The sequence below is a fragment of the Chiloscyllium punctatum genome, chromosome 15, assembly GCF_047496795.1.
Source record: "Chiloscyllium punctatum isolate Juve2018m chromosome 15, sChiPun1.3, whole genome shotgun sequence".
Taxonomy (NCBI): domain Eukaryota; kingdom Metazoa; phylum Chordata; class Chondrichthyes; order Orectolobiformes; family Hemiscylliidae; genus Chiloscyllium; species Chiloscyllium punctatum.
The window spans coordinates 51,842,215-51,863,803 of record NC_092753.1 but is presented as its reverse complement, the minus strand read 5'-3'; the positions used below and the strand labels follow the sequence as shown (position 1 = coordinate 51,863,803).

At 41.4% G+C, this 21,589-nt stretch overlaps 1 protein-coding gene across 1 annotated transcript in view; it reads right to left on the bottom strand.

Moving 5' to 3' along the window:
• otc (ornithine transcarbamylase) overlaps positions 1-14,785 on the bottom strand; it is a 78,680-nt gene extending 63,895 nt beyond the window's left edge. Inside the window, exons 1-3 of the mRNA XM_072585119.1 lie at positions 14,540-14,785; positions 7,628-7,766; positions 6,700-6,781 (exon numbers count right to left, since the gene is read on the bottom strand). Of these exons, the coding sequence (XP_072441220.1) occupies positions 6,700-6,781; positions 7,628-7,766; positions 14,540-14,616 (298 nt within the window). The 5' untranslated portion in view covers positions 14,617-14,785. The remainder of the gene's footprint in view (positions 1-6,699; positions 6,782-7,627; positions 7,767-14,539) is intronic.
• Positions 14,786-21,589: the final 6,804 nt, after the last annotated feature.

Below are 21,589 nucleotides of genomic sequence, written 5' to 3'. Positions count from 1 at the left end.
ATTGCCTCTAACTTCACTCCAACCGATCCATGTGATCCAGTGGGATTTGCAACCAAACACACGTTCTGCAGACATCATAGTAACATGGAAACTCTCCCTAATCTCCTACATCCAACAGGAAGAGCACATTACTCTACTAAAGGCCATCTTTGCACCTTACAATTTACTGACCCAGAAAAGGGCACAGTCTAAAAGCACTGCTCCAAGCTAGTTGAATACCTATGTTTTATACTTTTAAAGTTTAATCAAGAGACAGATCTCAATAAAAACACATAATCAGAAAAGAACACACTCTTCTCACTATTCTTGATTTACAAAAGAAAAACAGCAAGGTTATATTTTAAAAAGCTATTTAGCTGCTCTGCTGGTTTGAGTGTACAGGTTTCTCCAAGGTCAGCTGTGAATTTTGAAGTTGGTTTATTTTTCTTAGAACAAACCCTCTGATGTCCAGAGATACTTGAAACCAAACAGCAAAGACAGCAGCTGTGCAGGTTACTGCTGAATCAGACAGCAGGGTAGATTTCTTTGTCCGTTTGAATCACTTCCCATGCGGTCACTGCCCTTTGTCTGTCATTCTCCTTTTTAAATTGCTGTTGTTTTGATCTGTTTGGTTCCCGAAACTTCCCAAACAATGCAACAGCTTATAAAACCGTAATTACTATTCCTAGAATTTCAGGAAATCAGCTCCAACACTGAAAATATCTCATGAAAGGAGCAGCCCATAAAGTCATAATCTTTTTCCCAATTTCTATCTTGGATATGTTAAGCCTTTCATTCCTGCTATCACTCTTGTGAATCTCCTCCTGACCCATTCCAGGGCCAGTATATCCTTCCTTAGTAACACTTAGTTACTTCATTGAACCTCCTGCTGGTTACCGCACACCATCCTCCCTCAGCTGATGAATTAGTACTCCTCCATATTGGACAACATTTGGAGGAAGCAATGAGAGTGGCAAAGGCGTAAGACTGGGTCCGCAACAGGGGGAGAGGGAACCAACATGCGGGAGAAATATACTTGACTTCATCCTCAGCAATCTGCCAGTTGCAGCTGCATCTGTCCATGAAGTATCAGTAAGAGAGACCACTCCACCATCATTGTGAAGTCCTGCCTTCACATCTCTGTCATGTTCTGTGGCACTATCTCTGTGCTACATGGGACAGAGTTCAAATAGATCTAGCAACTCAAGATTGGGCATTCAGGAGGCACTCTAGGCCATCAAAGGCAGAATTGTGCTCCAGCACAATTTGCAACCTCAAGGCCTGTCTTATCCCTCACTCAACCATTGCCATTGAGCCAGGGGATCAACCATGGTTCAATAGAGAGTGCAGGAGTGCATGCGAGGAGCAGCACCAGTCATACCTGAAAATGAGGTGTCAACCTGGTGAAGACACCAAACCATCTCTGAAAAATCCCTCCCCTTCCTAGACCTCTCCATCTCCATCCACGAGGAGTTACTCAACACTGACATTTTTTACAAATCCACCAACTCCCACAGCTACCTGGATTACACCTCCTCCCACCCTACCTCTTGCAAAAATGCTATGCCATATTCCCAATTCCACTGCCTCCACCACATCGGCTCCCAGGAGGACCAGTTCCACCACAGAACACACCAGATGGCCTCCTTCTTTAAAGACCAAAATGTCCCCTCCCATGTGGTTGAAGATGCCCTCCAACATATCTCATCCACGTCCTGCACCTCCGCCCTCAAACCCCACCCCTCCAACCGCAACAAGGACGGAACCCTCCTGGTTCTCACCTTCCACCCAGCCCCCTAACTTCCACGTAAATCACATCATCCGCCGACATTTCTGCCACTTACAAATGGACCCCACCACCAGAGATATATTTCCCTCCTCACCTCCATCCACTTTCCACAAAGACCGTTCCCTCTGTGACTACCTGGTCAGGTCCACTGCTCCTAACAACCCACCCTCCCCTCCTGGCACCTTCCCCTGTCACTGCAGGAATTGCAAAACCTGCACCCTCACCTACCCCCTCACCTCCAGCAAGGCCCCAGAGGAGCCTTCCACATCCATCAAAGTTTCACCTGCACTTCCAAAAATTTCATTTATTGTATCCGTTGCTCCCGATGCGTTTCCTCTACATTGGGGAGACTGGACGCCTTTTTGCAGAGTGCTTTAGAGAACATCTCCAGGACACCCGCACCAATCAACCTCACCTCCCACTCTGCCGAGGACATGCAGGTCTTGGGCCTCCTCCATTGCTACTCCTGCACCACCCAACACCTGGAAGAAGAATGCCTTATTTTCCACCTCGGGACCCTTCAAACCGAGGGCATCAATGTGGGCTTCATCAGTTTCCTCATTTCCCCTACCCCCCCACCTTAACCCAGTTCCAAACTTCAAGCTCAGCACCATCCTCATGACCAGTCCCACCTGTCAATCTTCCTACCTGCTCCGCCCTCCTCTCCGACCTATCACCATTACCCTCACCTCCGTCCATCATTACCCTCACTCTTAGCTATCTTCTCCCCAGTCCCTCCCATTTATCTCTCTAACCCCGAGGCTCCCAGCCTCATTCATGATGAAGGGCTCTGGCCCGAAATGTCAATTCTCCTGCTCCTTGGATGCTCCCTGACCTGCTGTGTTTTTCCAGGAACACACTCTCGACTCCTAGGACTACTTGCATGCCAAACAGCATAAGCAGCAAGTGACAGACAAATCAAAGCCATCCCAACTAAACAGATCAGATCTAAGCTGTGCAGTCCTGCCACATTCAGTCATGAATGGTCCTGGGCAATTAAACAACTTACTGGCGGAGCAGACCCTACAAATACCTCCATCCTCAATGGATGGAAGAGGCTAACACATCAGTGCAAAAGATAAGTCTGGACCAATCATCAGCTAGATGTGCTGAGTGGATGACCCATCATGGCATCCTCCAATGGTCCCCAACATTATAGATACCGGTCTTCAACCAATTCAATTTGCCCTATCTAATATCAAGAAGCAGTTGAAGGCATTGGATACTGCAAATGCTATGGGTCCTGGCAACATTCTGGCAATAGTACTAAAGACGTACGCTCCAGAACCTGCAGCTCCCCTAGATAAGCTCATTCAGTAAAGTTACAATACTGGAATCTACCAAACAATGTAGAAAATTGCCCAAGTATGTCCTATACATAAAAAGCAGGACAACTCCAACCCAGCCAATTACTGCCCTATCAGTCCATTCTTGATCATCAGTAAAGTGATGAAGATGTCATGAACAGTGCAGTCAAGTAGCACCTGCTCAGCAATAACCTGCTCAGTGATACCCAGTTTGGGTTCCACCAGGGCCACTCAACTCCTGACCTCATTGGTTCAAACATGGACAAAAGAGTTGAATTCCAGAAGTGAGGTGAGAGTGACAGCTCTTGATACGAAGTCTGTGTTCAACCAAGTATGGGAATAAGGAGTCATCGTCAAACTGGAATCAATGGGTATCAGGATGCAAACTCTGCCCTGGTTGGAGTCATACCTGGGACACAGGAAGATGGTGAGGTTAATGGAGGTCTGTCATCTCAGCTCCAGGACATTTTTGTAGGAGTTCCTCAGGGTAGTATCCTAGATCCAGTGCCCAACCATCTTCAACTACTTCATCAATGTCCTTTCCTCCATCATAAGGTCAGAAATAGGAATTTTGCTGATTATTGCACAATGTTTAACACCATTTGTGATGCTGAAGCAGTCCACGTTCAAATGCAATAAAACCTGGACAATATTCAGGCTTGGGCTGAGTGGCAAGTAACATTCACTCCTCACAAATGTCAGGCAATGACCATCTCCAATGAGAGATAATTTAACCACCACCCATTGACTTGGAGTGGTTTTACCATCGTTTTGTTTCTTAATGCCTACTCACTTAGTGTCTATGCAGGTGCTCACAGCATTTCTGCCTTTTAGCACATTTTTGCCTGATTCAGTTTACTGCAAGGTTAAAATCTCCGATGATTATTCATTTCTTACCTATTAACTATTCTCCAAAATCAATTTAACAAATGTAAAGGCATTCAGAAGCTATGAAACACTCACTATGAATAAAATTTCTTTCTTTTCACTTGGAAGTTTGACTTTTTCTGTAACTTTCCACGGATACCTATTGAATAGACCGTGAACTTTTAGTTATAGCACATCAAGTTACTGACAAGATGCAACACTTTTGCATGATAGTTGAAATACTTTAAGAATGTTTTACTTCAGTTAATCTAAAAAGACAATAATTTTAAGTGCACACACAGTTTGAGTGCAATTTTTGAGTGGCATTTTTACATTTACTTTCCTACATGTGTTTGTCATTCTTTTGTTGACTCACTAAATGATAAGAAAGTAAATGATTTAATTGTTTGTCCAGAGAGTCAGTCACCTTTGTGAAATAGACAAATAATGTTGCAATGTTTTGATGCTAGGAATCAGTAACAAGATAATTACATTCTGAGAACTGCCTTGGTGTGATGATTAAAGCTCTTTAATTTTGGGACGATCTATGTTAGGGCTTCAGAAGCCTGAAATTTTAGAAAAAAGCAGCTCAGGATTAGTGTATCAAATGTGTGCAGATTCTACTTTTCTCAGATTTCTTAAATTGATGTAGAAAACAAATTACAAGTTGTCAGAAGAACCTTCTGTGGAACTAAACAAGTAACAAAGCAAAATGACAATACAACTAATGCAGGGGGCTTTGCAAGGAGGTAGGTGTGTATCATTAATAAGGAGATTGCAGTGATGCAAACTATACACATTTGTAATTATCGTTACTGGTCAGTAATTTTTCCATTTACACTGTTTTTCCAACTCTTTTGTCATCTCTAAGATGCCTCTCCAGCTTCATTTATCCTGGCTAGTTAGTTAGATATCATCTAAACACAGTAGCGATCCTACCATTTGCAAAACTCAGCTACAGACCCAATGTTGATATAACTTCTCAAATGATTACATTCCCATTGTTAAATACATTACTGACTTATTGCTAGGTTTCATTGAGTCTGTTGTGCTTTAATATTAAAGAATACCTTTTCTCAGAACTTCTGATAATAGGTCTGCAATGCCTGTGTCTGTTTGACCATAGACCATATGATATAGGAGCATAATTAGGCCATTTGGCCCACTTTGTCTGCTCCACCATTCAATCATGGCTGATATGTTTCTCGTTAAAAATCACACAACACCAGGTTATAGTCCAACAAGTTTAATTGGAAGCAGCTGAAAAATGTGTTGCTGGAAAAGCGCAGCAGGTCAGGCAGCATCCAAGGAACAGGAGAATCGACGTTTCGGGCACAAGCCCTTCTTCAGGCTCATGCCCAAAACGTTGATTCTCCTGTTCCTTGGATGCTGCCTGACCTGCTGCGCTTTTCCAGCAACACATTTTTCAGCTCTGATCTCCAGCGGTCCTCACTTTCTCTTAATTGGAGGCACACTAGCCTTTGGAGCGTTGCTCCTTCATCAGGTGATAGTGGTGATAGTGATCACCTGATGAAGGAGAGACACTCTGAAAGCTAGTGTGCTTACAATTAAACCTGTTGGACTATAACCTGGTGTTGTGTGATTTTTAACTTTGTACACCCCAGTCCAACACCGGCATCTCCAAATCATATGTTTCTCAACATCATTCTCCTGCCTTCTCCCATAACCCATGATTCCTTTACTAATCAAGAACCTATCTCTGTCTTAAATACACATGGTGACTTGGCCATCACAGCTGGCTGTGGCAATATGTTCCATGAGTTTGACATGTTTCTTAAAAAGGGCACCATTGGTTGCTTGTTTCAAATTTACTGACATCAACAGTGTCCATTGATTGTGTTGTGACACATCAAATGGTTCACAAATATGACTTCATCTCTATTAATAATTGAAAGTAAGTAACTCCTATCTTCAAGCTTGTTTAGAATTTTGTTACTCAGGTTCAAATTTCCATTTCATTTATGTTAAAACCTTTAATGTTACTTGAATTATGCACTTAGTGACTTACTCTTTATATCTATTGGTGGTGCCCTGCACCCTCACTGTGACGTTTATAAGGAAATAAGGAAGTAAGAAATAGCAGCTGGAGTGCACCATTTGGTCCTGCAAGATCATGGTCAATCTTCTGCATTGACTCCACCTTCTCACAAAATTCTCAAAACCCATTAATACCCAAAAATTGATCAAACTCTCTCTTGAACGTACACAGTGACAAAATGCTCGTCACTGTCTGGGGCATGCAATTCCAAAAAGATTCACAAACTTCTGAGGAATGAAACTTATCATCTCACTCCTTTTTTGGAGATTGCAGGCATGTGGTCTGAATTCTCCAGCCAAAAGTACTATTTTCTCAGCATCTACCCTGTCAAGACCATTAAAACAAATGATGTTTTTCAATTAGATCATTGCTTTTTCTAAAAAAGTCAGAAAAATCTAATCCTAATTGACTCAGTGTCTTTTCACATGAAAATCTCTTCATCCTGGAGCCAGTCTCGTAAACATTTGTTGTACACCTTCCAGCAAGGAGATCCTTTTCCTGAGTAAGGAGACCAAAACTGCACACAGTACTCAAGTTATAGCCTCTATATAACTCAGTAAACCTTCTTTACTTTTTATACTCTAGCCTTTTCTAACAAAATCCAATGCCCATTTCTCTTTAACTGAGAAAAAAATCACCATTTTGCATGTAAAATATATACACAAAATTCCTTCATTGGTTGGAGAATACGCTCTTACCTGTTTCTGTAGAAATTCTTGTTCTAGTGCTTCTTTTTTCAAAAATCATGGCAATAGATTTCCCTTGAAGTAAAGGGAGTGCCTGTGGTAATCCACAAAATAGAACAGGAGCTAAGATTAGGAGGGAGTTTTACAACAGTAACATCAAACAAATGTTGCAAATACACTGCACTAATAATTACTGGACTGAAGAACCCCTCAAAACACCCAGGATGGGTGAGGGTGAAAGTAAGAGATGAATCTCACGTGAATTTTACAATGGTTCAGGAGTTATCTGCAACTAGGTCTGCAACTGCATTCACCTGGCACAAGCAATAGCAGTGGCCAAAGTTGGCAAAAAAAATCCAAGTACAGTTAAATCAAAGTTAATTCAATTCAGATTTAACTAATATTTTGGAATTTTGACATCTGAGTTTTACTGAAGGGGGCAGCGGAACATGATTTCATTTTCCTAAAGCACGGTAGTCAACGAAAGGTAGAGATGGAAGCCCGAGAGATAGGGCAAGCTTAGCACCTTCTCCCATGTCCTTACCCAACCCCCACACCTTCTCAGCACATGGACTGCTACCACAAACTATCCATTGTCATCCACTAGCAGTCCTTATACATTCTCTCAGGCTCTGGGTTCCATTGCCACCTATTGTTTACTCCTTCCCCTACTCCTTCTTTAGCATATACCAATCTTATCCCAGCTATAATCAGTTCTGAAGGGTCACTGGACCCAAAATGTTAACTCAGCTTTCTCTCCACAGAACAGAACCCAACTCAGTCCAGACTAAGTGTGGAAGAAGACCTCTGATGTTAAATATTGCACCACAGCCCTCTGAGAAGAGGAGGGCAATCTCTCAAAATGAATAGAAGACATCTGCGAATCAATACAAAGAAATTAAATTTCTAGTATCACTGACGTTATGATACTCCCATTTACCTCGCCTTTGTCTTTAATTCTCATTTTCAGATCAGCTGATGTCCACAACAGTTGCTTTATTTCTTCACCATTAAAATCCTTGAGTGTTAACAAGTGACGTCCTTTAAGATTAGTAGCACTCAGCATAACTTGTCCACATCTGCAACCAGAACCCCCAACATTAAAACATAACTTTATGTTAAATTCAATACATTAAGACAAATGCTGTTTTTGCTTCAAATTTTAGTGGGAAGAGCACTGTTTCAAAATCTCACATAAAAACACACAAGAAACAGCAAGTGGCTTGAATTGGCAACGGTAAAATGGTCAGGTTGGCACAAAAAAGACTGATGACACATGAGGGGGCTATTTGACTCATTTTCAACTGGCATGGAGAACACAAAGTCGAATTCCATTTTCCAAATCTTGGTTTTTATCCACATAGATTGAAAAACCTCAAGTGCATATTTAAGTATTTGTCAAGCATGAAGAAAGCTTCAGGCCCTTTCAGGCAGTGAGCTCCAGATTCCCAATACCCTCTAAGCACAAAGAATTTCTCCTCAACTTCTCTCTGATCTTTCCACCAAAAACTTTAAATCTATGTCTCCTGTTATTGACCTCTCTGATAATTGAAGTTTCAAACCACTGCATCTAGGCCCCTCATAATTTTGCACACTGTCATTTGAATTCAACGGAACAACATACTTCTGGCATTTTCATCTCAAATTTGTCCCCTATTCACATTGTTACAAAGTCATTACTACTGTCACAAAATAGAACCAGAATAACAACTTATTGAGAATTGGTGTAGTAGAAATCAGAGGCACATAAACGTCTGCAGTGTGGTTTATCAAACTGATTGACAAGTTCAAACTCAGTTTTAAGATTAGATTAAAGATTAACTAAGTCTAAAAATGTCACTTCACTATGGGAGTATTAAATATTCCTTTGAATGCTTGAGCTCTTTTAATTAAAAGTGATTTGAAAAAGTTTTGACCAGTATTGAAAAGTTTTATTCCTCTCTTGTGGTATGTTTGTAATAAGGAAGACCATTAAATTAGGAACAATAGTATCTGAATTCCTCTCCTATTCCACCTTCACCAGAATTAAGCCAAAGGCAGGAAGACCAGTGTTTGGACTTCTCAGCCTGGCTGTCAGCTGTCATGGATGTAGAACTGATTAGTGTCAACAGTACAAGGGCTTCAATCTTTTTTCTGGCTGAGATCGACTGGTGCTCTGCCTCCAAGCCTTACCTATTGCCACGGTTTAGTGAGTTATCACTGAGTTATCATGCATTGGTGACCACTGCATCATCACCAATGCAGTGTGATTGGTTCCTAAAGTACCTAAAAAGGTCCATCCTAACTAATTACATGGCATTGAAAAAATATTTGCTGCTAATGACAATCAGGTAATGTCTAATCTACAAATGTACTTTCAAGCCTCTCACTACACCCCTCAGTCACATGACACCAGCTACTTTTCCTCATATATAAGGTTAAGTTTTATTCCTCTCTTGTGGTATGTTTGTAATAAGGAAGACCATTAAATTAGGAACAATAGTATCTGAATTCCTCTCCTATTCCACCTTCACCAGAATTAAGCCAAAGGCAGGAAGGCCAGTGTTTGGACTTCTCAGCCTGGCTGTCAGCTGAAACTCGAGAGGCCAAATAATGCTTACTCATGGGCCTCATTCCACCACTGCTGGTGTCAAGTCAGTGGTGGATGGGTCTGAAGATCCTTGTAAGTGGCCTGTCTAACAGGTAGGACTGAATTAGATTTGGTTGGGATATCAGGTCAGCATGGACGAGTTGGACCGAAGGGTCTGTTTCTGTGCTGTACATTTCTATGACTGTCTGGCTTGCTTGTGGTCTCTCCGAGAGGGGGGCCATGGGCTGTCATGTTCAAAGACATTCACTACCTGATCAAAAGGACATGACTTCAGAAATGGGATGTCCCCATACAAAGTTATCCCCATGCATTTTCTACCAGATCCCCTACACCCTTCGCCCTACTTTACAAAATTTGTCTTGATGTTACTTAGGCCCCTTTGTGACCTTGAGACTTTGGTGGCTGTCCTTCCAGTTTGAAAAGAGTGGTCAGCCTCCAATTGCTCAGCAGCTGTCATAAGGAGGGATTTTGCACCTTCACAGTCCTAGATCTCTAGAAAGGCCCAGTGGTGGCCACAAATGCTTAAGTGGTACATTAGACCAGTGCGGCCCTCCCCGATGAGGCAACACAGGGTCTCTCACCTGCTCTCCAGTCAGCAGTGAAGAATCACCCTTCCCCACCTGTATACTCCATAAAATTTAGCCCATTATTTTTATATGCCTTAAAAAAAAAGGCTGCTAGGGCACAATTTACATATTGCAGGAAATCAAAATAAATCGATTATTGTTTACCATTCTCCCTCCCACTCCACGAACCATGCCTTCCTGTCCTCCAGAAGGAGCTGTCGTGGATGTAGAACTGATTAGTGTCAACAGTACAAGGGCTTCAATCTTTTTTCTGGCTGAGATCGACTGGTGCTCTGCCTCCAAGCCTTACCTATTGCCACGGTTTAGTGAGTTATCACTGAGGACCAGCCTTCAGACAGACATCCTACTGAAGAGCGGTTTGAAGGATGCTTACGCTATCTATATTTCCCTTGATTGACAATATCTTAAACCAAGAATCCAACCCATGGTCCTATCAGGGGTTTGTGAGTCATTTCCACATTTAGCACTTGCTTTTTGTTGTCTAAAATGGTAAATTAGATTGTGAATGTTATCTCATAAAACCAGTTATTGAACAATGCAAATTTGGGATTCTGCTGCCAGTCTTAAGTAAAGAAAGTGGAAAGTTATTTGTTAACATTTTTGATGTCAAGGTTAAGTGAAAATTTAATTCTTTCCATTTGTGACAGTACGAAGAACTCACAGGATCATATAAAGTTTGTACCCGGACACAATTCAGCCCTGGTGGCCAAGCATCACTGGGAGCACCTTCAACCTGTCCCCCAAACACACACAACCTCCACATAATTTTCCAAGCACTAAATAGGACTTCAGTATGATTTCAGCAAACGTCGTGCTGTCAACTCATATCCATTAGAAACTGGGCACAATGAAAAATAATTTTAGAAAGGGGAATATAGAGTTTCTGTTTTATGTAATCTGAGTGCAAATGATATTTGAAATGCATTGTTTTCCCATGACAAAGTTGTAATTTAAGTTTGCACCTGAACCTCACGTATAATCAAATATAAAATTTTCCAGCAAAATTGACAGTGTAATAGCATAGAATTGCTTTATCATTAGGAAATTTTCACTGACTGATTTAATAGGGGCACCTTCTGAAGTTTTATTAATACAGCTTAAGATGGGTGATTACAAAGAATAAACATCTTTAATAAAATCGTCTCTCCATCTACGAGTAAATAGATTGCAAATACCTGTGAATGACTTCAAGAAACCATTTAATTGTTTCATTGGTAAACAATAGAATGTTTCTAATTTTTTACAAATATTTACAAACTTCTACAGCATGCTGACATGTAAGTTTCTTTATTTTGAAAACTTTGGACTGAATTTTCCCTTTTGATTTGACAAAGTTTTTCCCAATTGAAATTGAGTTCATCCAGTTTGCCTTGTCCTATAGCAGCTTTTCTCACACTATCTCCCACTCCTCAGCTCAATCATTAGTTAACTGCCTCTTTGGTGCATGTCTCATGGAATTGTGCAATAAGGAGAAACTGTGGTGCCCACCCCAGTGTTTCCTTTAATTTTCTTCCTGGCTGTGTGAGCCTCCGTTGCTCGGAGGCAGCAGCAACTTCCCGAAATGAAAGTCAGTGCTGTGTTTAGTGTGCCGATGCCAATTGCCATGCATAAAATATTGGAGCGGCTGCACATATTTGCAGCTTCAAGGGAACATCGCAAAGTCCCAGCAGTGGGGGCAATGTACATGTCATTGGCACCATATTTGAACCCTAGTTCCACAGCACTTAAACCATCGCGAGCTGGGAGGTGCCCTTCATACTCTGGTCCTGCACAATTATCCTTAAGGAAATGGACTGGAATCGCAAGTTAGCTCCTCAATTTACTGAGAGGGCCCGAGGGGCTAGTAGATGGGATCGTTGAAAAGAGACCTGTTCTATAACTTGTTGGGCGGCACGGTGGCACAGTGGCTAGCACTGCTGCCTCACAGCACCAGAGACCTGGGTTCAATTTCAGCCTCAGGCATCTGTCTGTGTGGAGTCTGTGTGGAGTTTGCACATTCCCCCAGTGTCTGTGTGGTTTTCCTCCGGGTGCTCCGGTTTCCTCCCACAGTCCAAAAATGTGCAGGTCAGGTGAATTGGCCATGCTAAATTGCCCGTAGTGGTAGGGGAATCGGTCTGGGTGGGTTGCTTTTCGGAGGGTCGGTGTAGACTTGTTGGGCCGTAGGGCCTATTTCCACACTGTAAGTAATCTAATCTAAAAAAAAGGAGACCATGCTACTAGACACTGCCAGCCTTGGCCAGGTCAGTGCCATGTCCCAGGTGAACCTCAACGCACAGCAGTGCAGGAGGAAGGTTAATGATATTCTGCTCTGCATTATCTTCTCTCAGGGCCACCACTCACTGTAACTCTGTCCCTCTACACTCATCGCATTAAGGGTCATGGACTGCAACTCTCAGTTTTGTATCACTTCCACTGAATAGCTCTTACCCACCTCATTCTCCCAAACTACAACCCTTCCTGTCCTCTGAGCTCACCCAGTAGGAGCACCTTTCCTCTGCACCACCAGTTCCAATCACAGTTAACATATCCCTCCCTTTGTCGCACTGCAGGATTGATTTGTCCAATGCACATGATGTACATGTAATCCCTGGATTAGTTGCACTTGTCCAGCAGGACTGAACCGTGGCCTGAATCCTGCACTGAAAAGACACAAATCCTGAACTCTGGTAGGATCAAGCACCTGGCTGAATGTGGCCAGGACTCTGGACTAAAATTGGATGAGTCCATTGGCCTACTGTAGTGGTGATCCCCGACTAACTGCAGTCCTGGTGACCCCACTAAGGACTGCTCTGACTTTCACACATGACCTATTGGTTGAAACATGCAGTCTGTTTGCCACATAAACTGCTGGCACATATTAAAGGTGCAACACTGATGTAGCATGGTGCCAAACAGCAATATGTATACCCCCTTATCTGTTCAGTCCTTCAAACCATGACGAGGTGCTGCCTCTCCCATGTGGTCAAAAGCAATGCAAGCCACAGAGGCTGCCAGTCTCCAAGTAAGTATGTAATGTGAGTGCTCAGAAATGAAGCTAAGAGCCATAAGATATCCTGTACAGATGCATATTCTTTCTATGTGTAATGTGACCTTGCAGAAGCACACAAGAGATAGGTGTCGCTGATTTCCAAGGTAGAAGGCTGAAACATTGAAGTGATTGAGTGATTCCTCCAAAGCAGTCTTGATGATGGGACCACGTTGGTGATGTGTGAGGAAAGACTGTGTCCATGGAGCGTACAGGGAGGCTGTGGTGAAGACCAAATTGGGCAAAGGCCTGGAGAAGCAAGCAATGAGTGGCATCATCCAAGAAACTGCTTTGTTTCTAATCTCAGTGATTTGTGCTGCCTGGTTTCCCAGAGAAGTAGAACAGCAATTGGATGCTACTTAGAAGTAGGTGAGTGGGGCCAACAATGACATGCAGATGCATGGAAATAATGACATTGCTGTTCATCAGCAAGGTTCAGAACTCTGTTTCAATTTGCAGGGGAATATTGGATTTCTTTTTCCCTCAATTTTGGGAGATTCTGACTTGTTCCCCCTATTTTTAACCAGGCTTTCCTACATTTACAGTCATAGACTTCTTGTCTTTGCCCATGCCATACAAGGGAGTGGAAAGTTCCATCCTCAGCTTTGAAGAGCCTCCTTAATGAACTAACTATGTTCATTAAGATATTGTAATTTGGGGAACAAAAACTTTGGCGAGGGTGAGGACTTCCAATATACTATTTATAAACTATTATTAAAGAATGCAGAAACTTGGTCTAATATCAACGGAACTTGCTCTTCAAATTCCTTGATTTGTTTTGGCACTTTTTATTATATATTTCTTTATTAAAATCAGTTTCTCGCTGGTTGACAGGATATACTCCAATCAAACTGCAACCATACGGTCCCCATGGGGGTAGGAGGGCCTGAAAAGATACAAAGATGAAATGGATCTTGGGCAACAGTATGAAATGGCTCAAGGTGAACAAGAAAGTGTCTCTACCTCAGAGCCAGGAGGCCACGGTACAAGTCCCACCTGTTCCAGAGGAATGTCTCAGCAGGTTGATTTGGAAAATATTTATAAAACACTTTGTTACATTATTGCCCTGCACTTTACTGGCGACCACTTTCATCCCCAAACTGTCCTGACCACGAAAAATCATGATCAGTCGGAATTTCTGTTGCATATAAGATGTACCGTAATATTGTTTCTGTTTTGGGTCAAATGAAATTTCTCTCAAGGTTTTTAAACTAGACTGTTGTCCTTTAATAAACTTTTGCAGAAAGTCTAACGATATTTTACAGTTCAATTTAAAAGTTGCGGCTACTTTAATGAAACGAGGATAGAGATTTGTAACTGGATACTGCTGGCTTGTTGTGCTGCAGTATCCACATTCCCATTCCCAAGTTGTTACTGACCGAGACCCTGCAGCCTGTACAAACTCCTGTACCTACCAATGCCCATGAAGCAGATTTGATTACAATCACCGCAAAATGGAAACAAAAACTCACAAACACAGAACAGGCTGGATTAAATTTTGCTTATTAAGTAGAGCAGCGCACAGACATGTTTCAAATTGGGTGTAATAAGAGAACAGGGTGCGAGTTCTGACATGATCCCCACTCCGCCATTCCTACTACATGCTCCTGCGCTCCTTCTCCTTTCAGACTTGGATTAAAATAAACTCACCGGAATGAGCGCACAGAACACTTGTTGCTCAGAGAAATCGAACGCCCCAGAAGGTTCCTTAAAGTGAAGCTCATCATAGTGGGTTTGAGTCATGCACTAAGCAGCAGCCAAGCAATGTTACAACTGGAAGTGCTGTCAGTGAGAATTCCTTCTGCACCTATATCTGAGCTGAGCTTTAATCTTTCACGAATCCACAAACTGATGCAATGAAAACGCCAGCCTGACGTCAGTGGCGCCCCAAGTGGCACTGGGCGAGAAGCTGCAAGAGGCGAGGTTAAATCTACTCGGTCTGCAAGCAACTTCTCCGAAGAACCTACAGACCTCTGTCCACGTGGAACATGCCCCACACAGGGTCAGTGCTGATTAAAAAGTATTTCCACATTCATGAACTATTTGCATGAACTAATCTGACCAAAATAGTAAACGCTGGAAAAATTCTCAACCTTTCACTTACCACAAAATAAATCTGCAATATTTTCTTCACTGCACTGTCCACAATTGCAGGCAGTGCTTCCAGCTTCTACAATGTTTTACTTTTGTGAGAGTGAGACTAACAGTGAGAGTATATTTTGGTTTGGGTTCTGAGTTCATTAGAATTCTTTCAAATTATCATGCATGTTTTATCAGAATAACAACTTCACCAAAACCTGAATGTGGTACAATCTGAGTTTAGAAGGGTTATCCACTAGATACTTATGGCTGAAACAAACTTTGTCCTTCCCCCTTACTGGACTTATAGAGTCTAGAGACGTACAGCATAGAAGTAGACCCTTCAGTCCAACTTGCCCATGCCAACAAGTTATCCTAAATTAATTTGGTCCCATTTTCCAGTACATGGCCCATGTCAGTGTGGGTGGCACGGTGGCACAGTGGTTAGCACAACAGCCTCACAGCGCCAGAGACCTGAGCTCAATTCCCGCCTCAGGCGACTGACTGTGTGGAGTTTGCACGTTCTCCCCGTGTCTGCGTGGGTTTCCTCCCACAATCCAAAGATGTGCAGGTTAGGTGAATTGGCCATGCTAAACTGCCTGTAGTGTGGGGTAAATGGGTATGGGTGGGTTGCGCTTCAGCGGGTCGGTGTGGACTTGTTGGGCCGAAGGGCCTGTTTCCACACTGTAAGTAATCTAATCTAAAAATAAACCCTTCCTACTAGTATACGCAGGTGCTTTTGAAATGCTGTAATTGGACCAGCCTCCAGCAGTTCCTCTGGCAGGTCATTCCATACACTGACCACCCTCTGCTTGAAAAAGTTGCCCCTTAGGTCCCTTTTAAATCTTTCCCTTCTCACCTTAAACCTATGCGCTCTGGATGTGTCCAGCCCAGGAAAAAGACCTTGTCCATTTACCCTATTCATGCCTCTCATGATTTTAAAAGATCACCCCTCAGCCTCAGATGCTCCAGGGACAACAGCCCCAGCCTATTCAGCCTTGCCTTATAATGCTCATTGAGATGTTATCGCAGCATCATCCTGCAAACTGTTATCTGATTATCCACCTCTACTGTTGTGTTAGATATGATAGGATTTACAGAGTTTTTCTTTGATTCAACATTAATTTAAGAAATACATCACATTAGCAAAACAGTATTGATTCAAGTGAGAAATCCTGGCTGATTAAACTAAGCATATCCCTAATTCACTGATTACCCTTCACTTACTATATATTTTACAGAGTTAAATAAAAATTAAGATATACATGGAAGAAGCTAAAATAATCACCAAAAAATGTTAGATATTTCTTATTATGTTAGAAATTACTGAAAATCATGGAAAACAATTTACAAATAGGAAATTAATTTTCCAGACTAGAGGGGTTATTTGACTCAGAATGGCGTTAAAACTTGGTGATAGCCCATTAAAATTGCATGTCTTTTCCAGAATCATTAACAGTGAAATTACAGTTTAATGGGGAAATTGTTGTAAGTTCAGTGATTTCTAGATTGTCATTTGTAGGGACTAAACAACACAACATGTAGAGGAACAGCAAATCATTGACACCAGTTTTTGAATTTCAGCTACATGTTGCTACATGCATTGATTGTGAACAAGGACAGTTTTCTTATCGATCTCCCTGCAAAGTCCAGCTCATCATGTATCAATTCTGTATTCACTGAAAGACATGCTCCTTTATCACGTGTTCTGTCCTTTACTCAGTAAACAGCAGTACACTATGAAAACAAAATTCTGCACATTTAAATCCTACGGATAGGTGTTATCAATCCTAAAAATATGTGTCTCCAGTATCAGATTTTGTTGTTTAAATCCAATTAAAAATGCTGAAATATTAATTAGTAGTTCTTTCTACTAATTGGGTAACTTTATTACTGGGATGATAGATAAATAATTGTTATAATATAACAAATGAACTGCCCTGCACATTTGCTTGCATTCAAGTTGGTTTTTCACATATGTTACTAAGGCGGAAATTCACAGGAGCCCAATCTCAAGCCTCAATTCAAATGCATGTTAATGCTGTATTTGGAGAGGAAAAGAAGGTCCTTCTGTCTCCTAGCTGCACTAGGTTCTCCAAGGCAGTACTACAAAATCTTGCTGCCTTCCTGTTAATAGTCTGTATTTCTAAACTCCTTTGTTTGGTGATATTGGTCATCCCATTGAATCAATCAGAATGCAATAAACAATTGCACACCATTTTAAAAGGACCACCACCAAAATGTCCAATTTGTGTCAGTAAATTAAAACTGGGGAAAGTGTTATTGTGATTTGCAGTCCAGTTCCTCTGGGATATCAGTGTGCACCACATATCCACTCTCAAGGGCAAGGGCCTATCTGTGAAATTGATGGTCCTCTTAACAGCACATTACTTCTACCTGTTTAATATGTATAGGATATATGGTAGAGAAGCAGGCCAGTCAGCCCAAATAAGTCATACTGGAGTTTACGCTTCATTCAAACCTCCTCTCACCTTTTTCATCTAAATCTGTTATTCTAACCATCTATCCCCCTCCCTCATATTTTTTGTTATTCTAACATGGGATTTGAAAGTTGATGAATAGGCCAGCATTTGTTATTTATCCCTAATTGCCCTCGTGAAGGTGGTAGTGAACTTGTAAAACTTTCTGTTATACACAACTCCACTATTCACTTCAACCACTTGTATCAGTCTCAAGAGTGTGCACACATGATTAGGTCCACCAGCTTTCCCACTCCACCAGCCACATCAGGTAGCTGAAAATCTGGAGTGTGTGACTTAAGTGCAGCCAGAAATTGAGGAGCTATCTCTAAAAGTAGTGGAGCGGAGATGTGGAGGGTATAGTTGCACTCCATTAATCAGTGAAGATGTGCTTATCCATGCTGCAGATTACTTTTGAGCTTATAAGTGTATTGAAAAGCTTGTTGCACATTTACATTGTATAACACTACGTCAGCTTCCTAAAGGATCAAGGGAGAATGTTGGCATAAGAGTTCCCCATGTGGGTCTTCTAAGCTCCCAACAGACAACACAATGGAATACCATGCATATCTGGTTGGAGTTGAAAAGTCTGATGCTGGAAAAGCACAACAGGGGCAGACAGCATCCAAGGAGCAGGAGAGTCAATGTTTCAGGCATAAGCCCTTCACCAGAAATGGCTGGTTGGAAGATCAATATGAGCAAATGAAGAGTGTCTAGGATCAGTTAGTATATGAAAATCTTTTCACAGAGTGGAAAGGCATGGAGGGAATTTGTGAGACTTGCAAGGCAGAAACACTAAAAAGAGTTTCCTTTTTTTATGTAGGTCAGCTAGGATAGGATCCTTCAGTCTTTTCTTTAAATACTGCAACACTCCTTTAAAAATGATGGCTGTCTTCAAGTTTCAGAGATGTTTGAAATCTGGCCTGCAGTAAAGGTGTGTAGTTAAAAGTTATTATGGGTGCAGCAGGCTGCAGATCTGCTAAATTTCAGATGATCAGAGTAAGCACAATTGTACGTCACTTTCAACAGGAAATACACTGCATACTCCCTCGCCACAGCTTTACTGGATTCCATTAATGCTGACTATAATTCCCATATGTTCAAACAGCTAACTGATTGGATCCGATTCTCCTTTATTCTCAGTATATCCGATGAAGTATCAAATATCATTACTGTTAAATTTGTAGAATAGGGTCATTCACGTTGCTCTTATCTGGAGATTCCCTATGTCACTTCCTGAGAAGGATGGACTAAAGCTGGGTACAATACTTGAAAGGGGGTCATCTATGTAACCTGGGTATTGTTGTCGAGTTGGAATATCTTGAAAGTTCACACATAAGGTGGATTGTTAATTCAATGAAAAGAAATGGTAATTATTGAAAGGGGTTAAAGGTGAGATTTTGTGAAATGGATTTAGCTGTTCAAAAAACGTTTCACCAGCTGCAATTGTAGTCCAACTGAATACTTTATTTCATCTTTGTCCTTTTCACTCTTTCTTCTCTGATTGCTCCTTGGTGGTGAATATACTGTACTGTGAATATTTTTGTCTTCTAAAGAACTAACTTAACCGTATATTTTTATTTTATGTACACACCATTCACTCTGAGTTTATATCCAAACCATTTATATTGTTATGAAGTTTGTAGGAACCATTAACAGTTAAAGACAAATTCAAATGCCCAATGATTTACTGAAGTCATGAAACCATGAGATTTCACTGTTATATTAAAAAAAATGAATTTTATTATTCAAGAATCAAGCAAAACAAAGACTATTTAACAAACACTGTCTTAGGGAATTATATCTACATGGAAAAACTTAATAAAACAGTCACAATCCATGCGGATTTCCTCCAGAAAGTCTTTGGTTACTTATCACATTCTTGAAGTTCATACACTTTCTTAGGGACAAATTCTAAACATTTTTCACGATAGGATCTTGATCAGATGGTCCAATGGGCTGAGAAGTGGCACATGGAGTTTAATTTAGATAAATGTGAGGTATTGCATTTGGGAAAGCAAATCTTAGCAGGACTTATACACTTAATGGTAAGGTCCTAGGGAGTGTTGCTGAACAAAGAGACCTTTGAGTGCAGGTTTTTAGCTCCTTGAAAGTGGAGTCACAAGTAGATATGATAGTGAAGAAGGTGGTTGGTATGCTTTCCTTTATTGGTCAGAGTGTTGAGTACAGGAGTTGGGAGGTCATGGTGCAGCTGCACAGGACATTGGTTAGGCCACTGTTGGAATATTGTGTGCAATTCTGGTCTCCTTCCTATTGGAAAGATGCTGTGAAACTTGAAAGGGTTCAGAAAAGACTGACAAGGATGTTGCCGGGTTTGGCAGGTTTGAGCTATAGGGAGAGGCTGAATAGGTTGGGGCTGTTTTCCATGGAGCATCAGAGGCTGAGGGGTGACCTTATAGAGGTTTATAAAATCATGAGGGGCATGGATAAGATAAATAGACAAGGTATTTTCCCTGGGGTGGGGGAGTCCAGAAGTAGATGGCATAGGTTTAGTGTGAGAGGGGAAAGATATCAGAGATCTATGGGACAACTTTTTCACACAGAGGTTGGTACGTGTGAGAGGAAGTGGTGGAGGCTAGTACAATTGCAATATTTAAAAGGCATCACGATGGGTATACGAATGGGAAGGGTGTGGAGGAATATGGGCCGGGTGCTGGCAGGTGGGACTAGATTGGGTTGGGATATCTGGTCGGCATGGATGGGTTGCACCGAAGGATTTTTTTCTGTGCTGTACATCTCTATGACTCTATAGCCTTTCAATGTCTGTGATTTTCCAACTCGAGTATGCCCTGAACTTCATTCACAATTCCTGTACAGTGACTTCAACAATCTGAGACACCGGTGGTTTCTAATGTATCATTCTACTGCTCCACACTGCTTCGTAAATGTGTTCCTTCTTCCTGCTGAACTCAACAGTTTGGTTACTTTTTGTTCCAACAACAAGCACCTTCTTGAAAAAATTCCCACAGAAAACTCCCCACTCAGAATGCCAACTAAGGCTAAGTGTAAGTCCACAAATCTTTATGGGATGTCTGATATGTAGTTATATCAATTCATATTTATCTTCAGCACAAAATATATCGGTTCTGGGACTCACATGAATGATTTACATCCATTGTGGAGTTAATGACCCTCTGTCTAGACTTGCTGATTCCCCCAAGAACCCTGCTTGTTACAAAGGGATTTGTTTTGCTTATTTGATCAGGGAATTGCATAAATTATCAAAAGTATTTATTGAATTAACTATAGATCGCTCATCTCTACTAAGAAACTTGGGAAAAATAGACAATTGTCTACACATTTCTGCCTTGGACATCTGTGTAAACACAGACTATCCTGCGAATGGTATATCTTCTCAAGCCAAGTTTTTTCCCACTTAGCTTTCATTTATCATTTTAACTTCCTAGCTAAAAGTTGCACATTTAAATTGCAGGAATTATAATGTTAGTCATTTGTAACAATACATGGAGCAAACAAAATTGAATTTATATGAATCTTGTCAGACTTAAGCTACTTCCAACCAGCTAAACACAGAGACTGTTTGAGAAATTCTGTAGGTCTGGCATCACCTGTGGACAGTGAAACAGAGTGAATGCTTCAAGTTTCTTCAGAACTCAGCATCTGCAGTATTTTGCTTTTATTCAAGTTTAAATCATTGCTACTTCTCTTCTAGTTTAGACCACCTTGAAGAACTTCTGTCCTCTCTGATGGCGGGATTCCCTTTTTAAACTTTCAGCTTGTACATCCTCATTGCTTTCTATCTCTCTCCTAGCATTGAATACAGAACTGTCAAGCACAGGAATGGGCTCTTTAGCCCACAATGTTGTGCCAAACATGACACCAAATTAAATTAATCTATCTGCATCCCCTTAGTCCATATTCCTCAATTCCTTGCACAATCATGTGCTTATCTGAAAGACCTTTGAACGCCTCTATCGTATTTCCCTCCACCACCACCACCACCCCTGGCAGTGAGTTCCAGATTCTTAACACTGTGTGTAAAAAAAAATCACCCCTCACCTTAAATACATGCCCATCCATATTAGATATTTCAACTCTGGGAAAAAGATTCTGACTAGGCGAAAGTGAGGAGTGCAGATGTTGGAGATCAGAGTCTAGA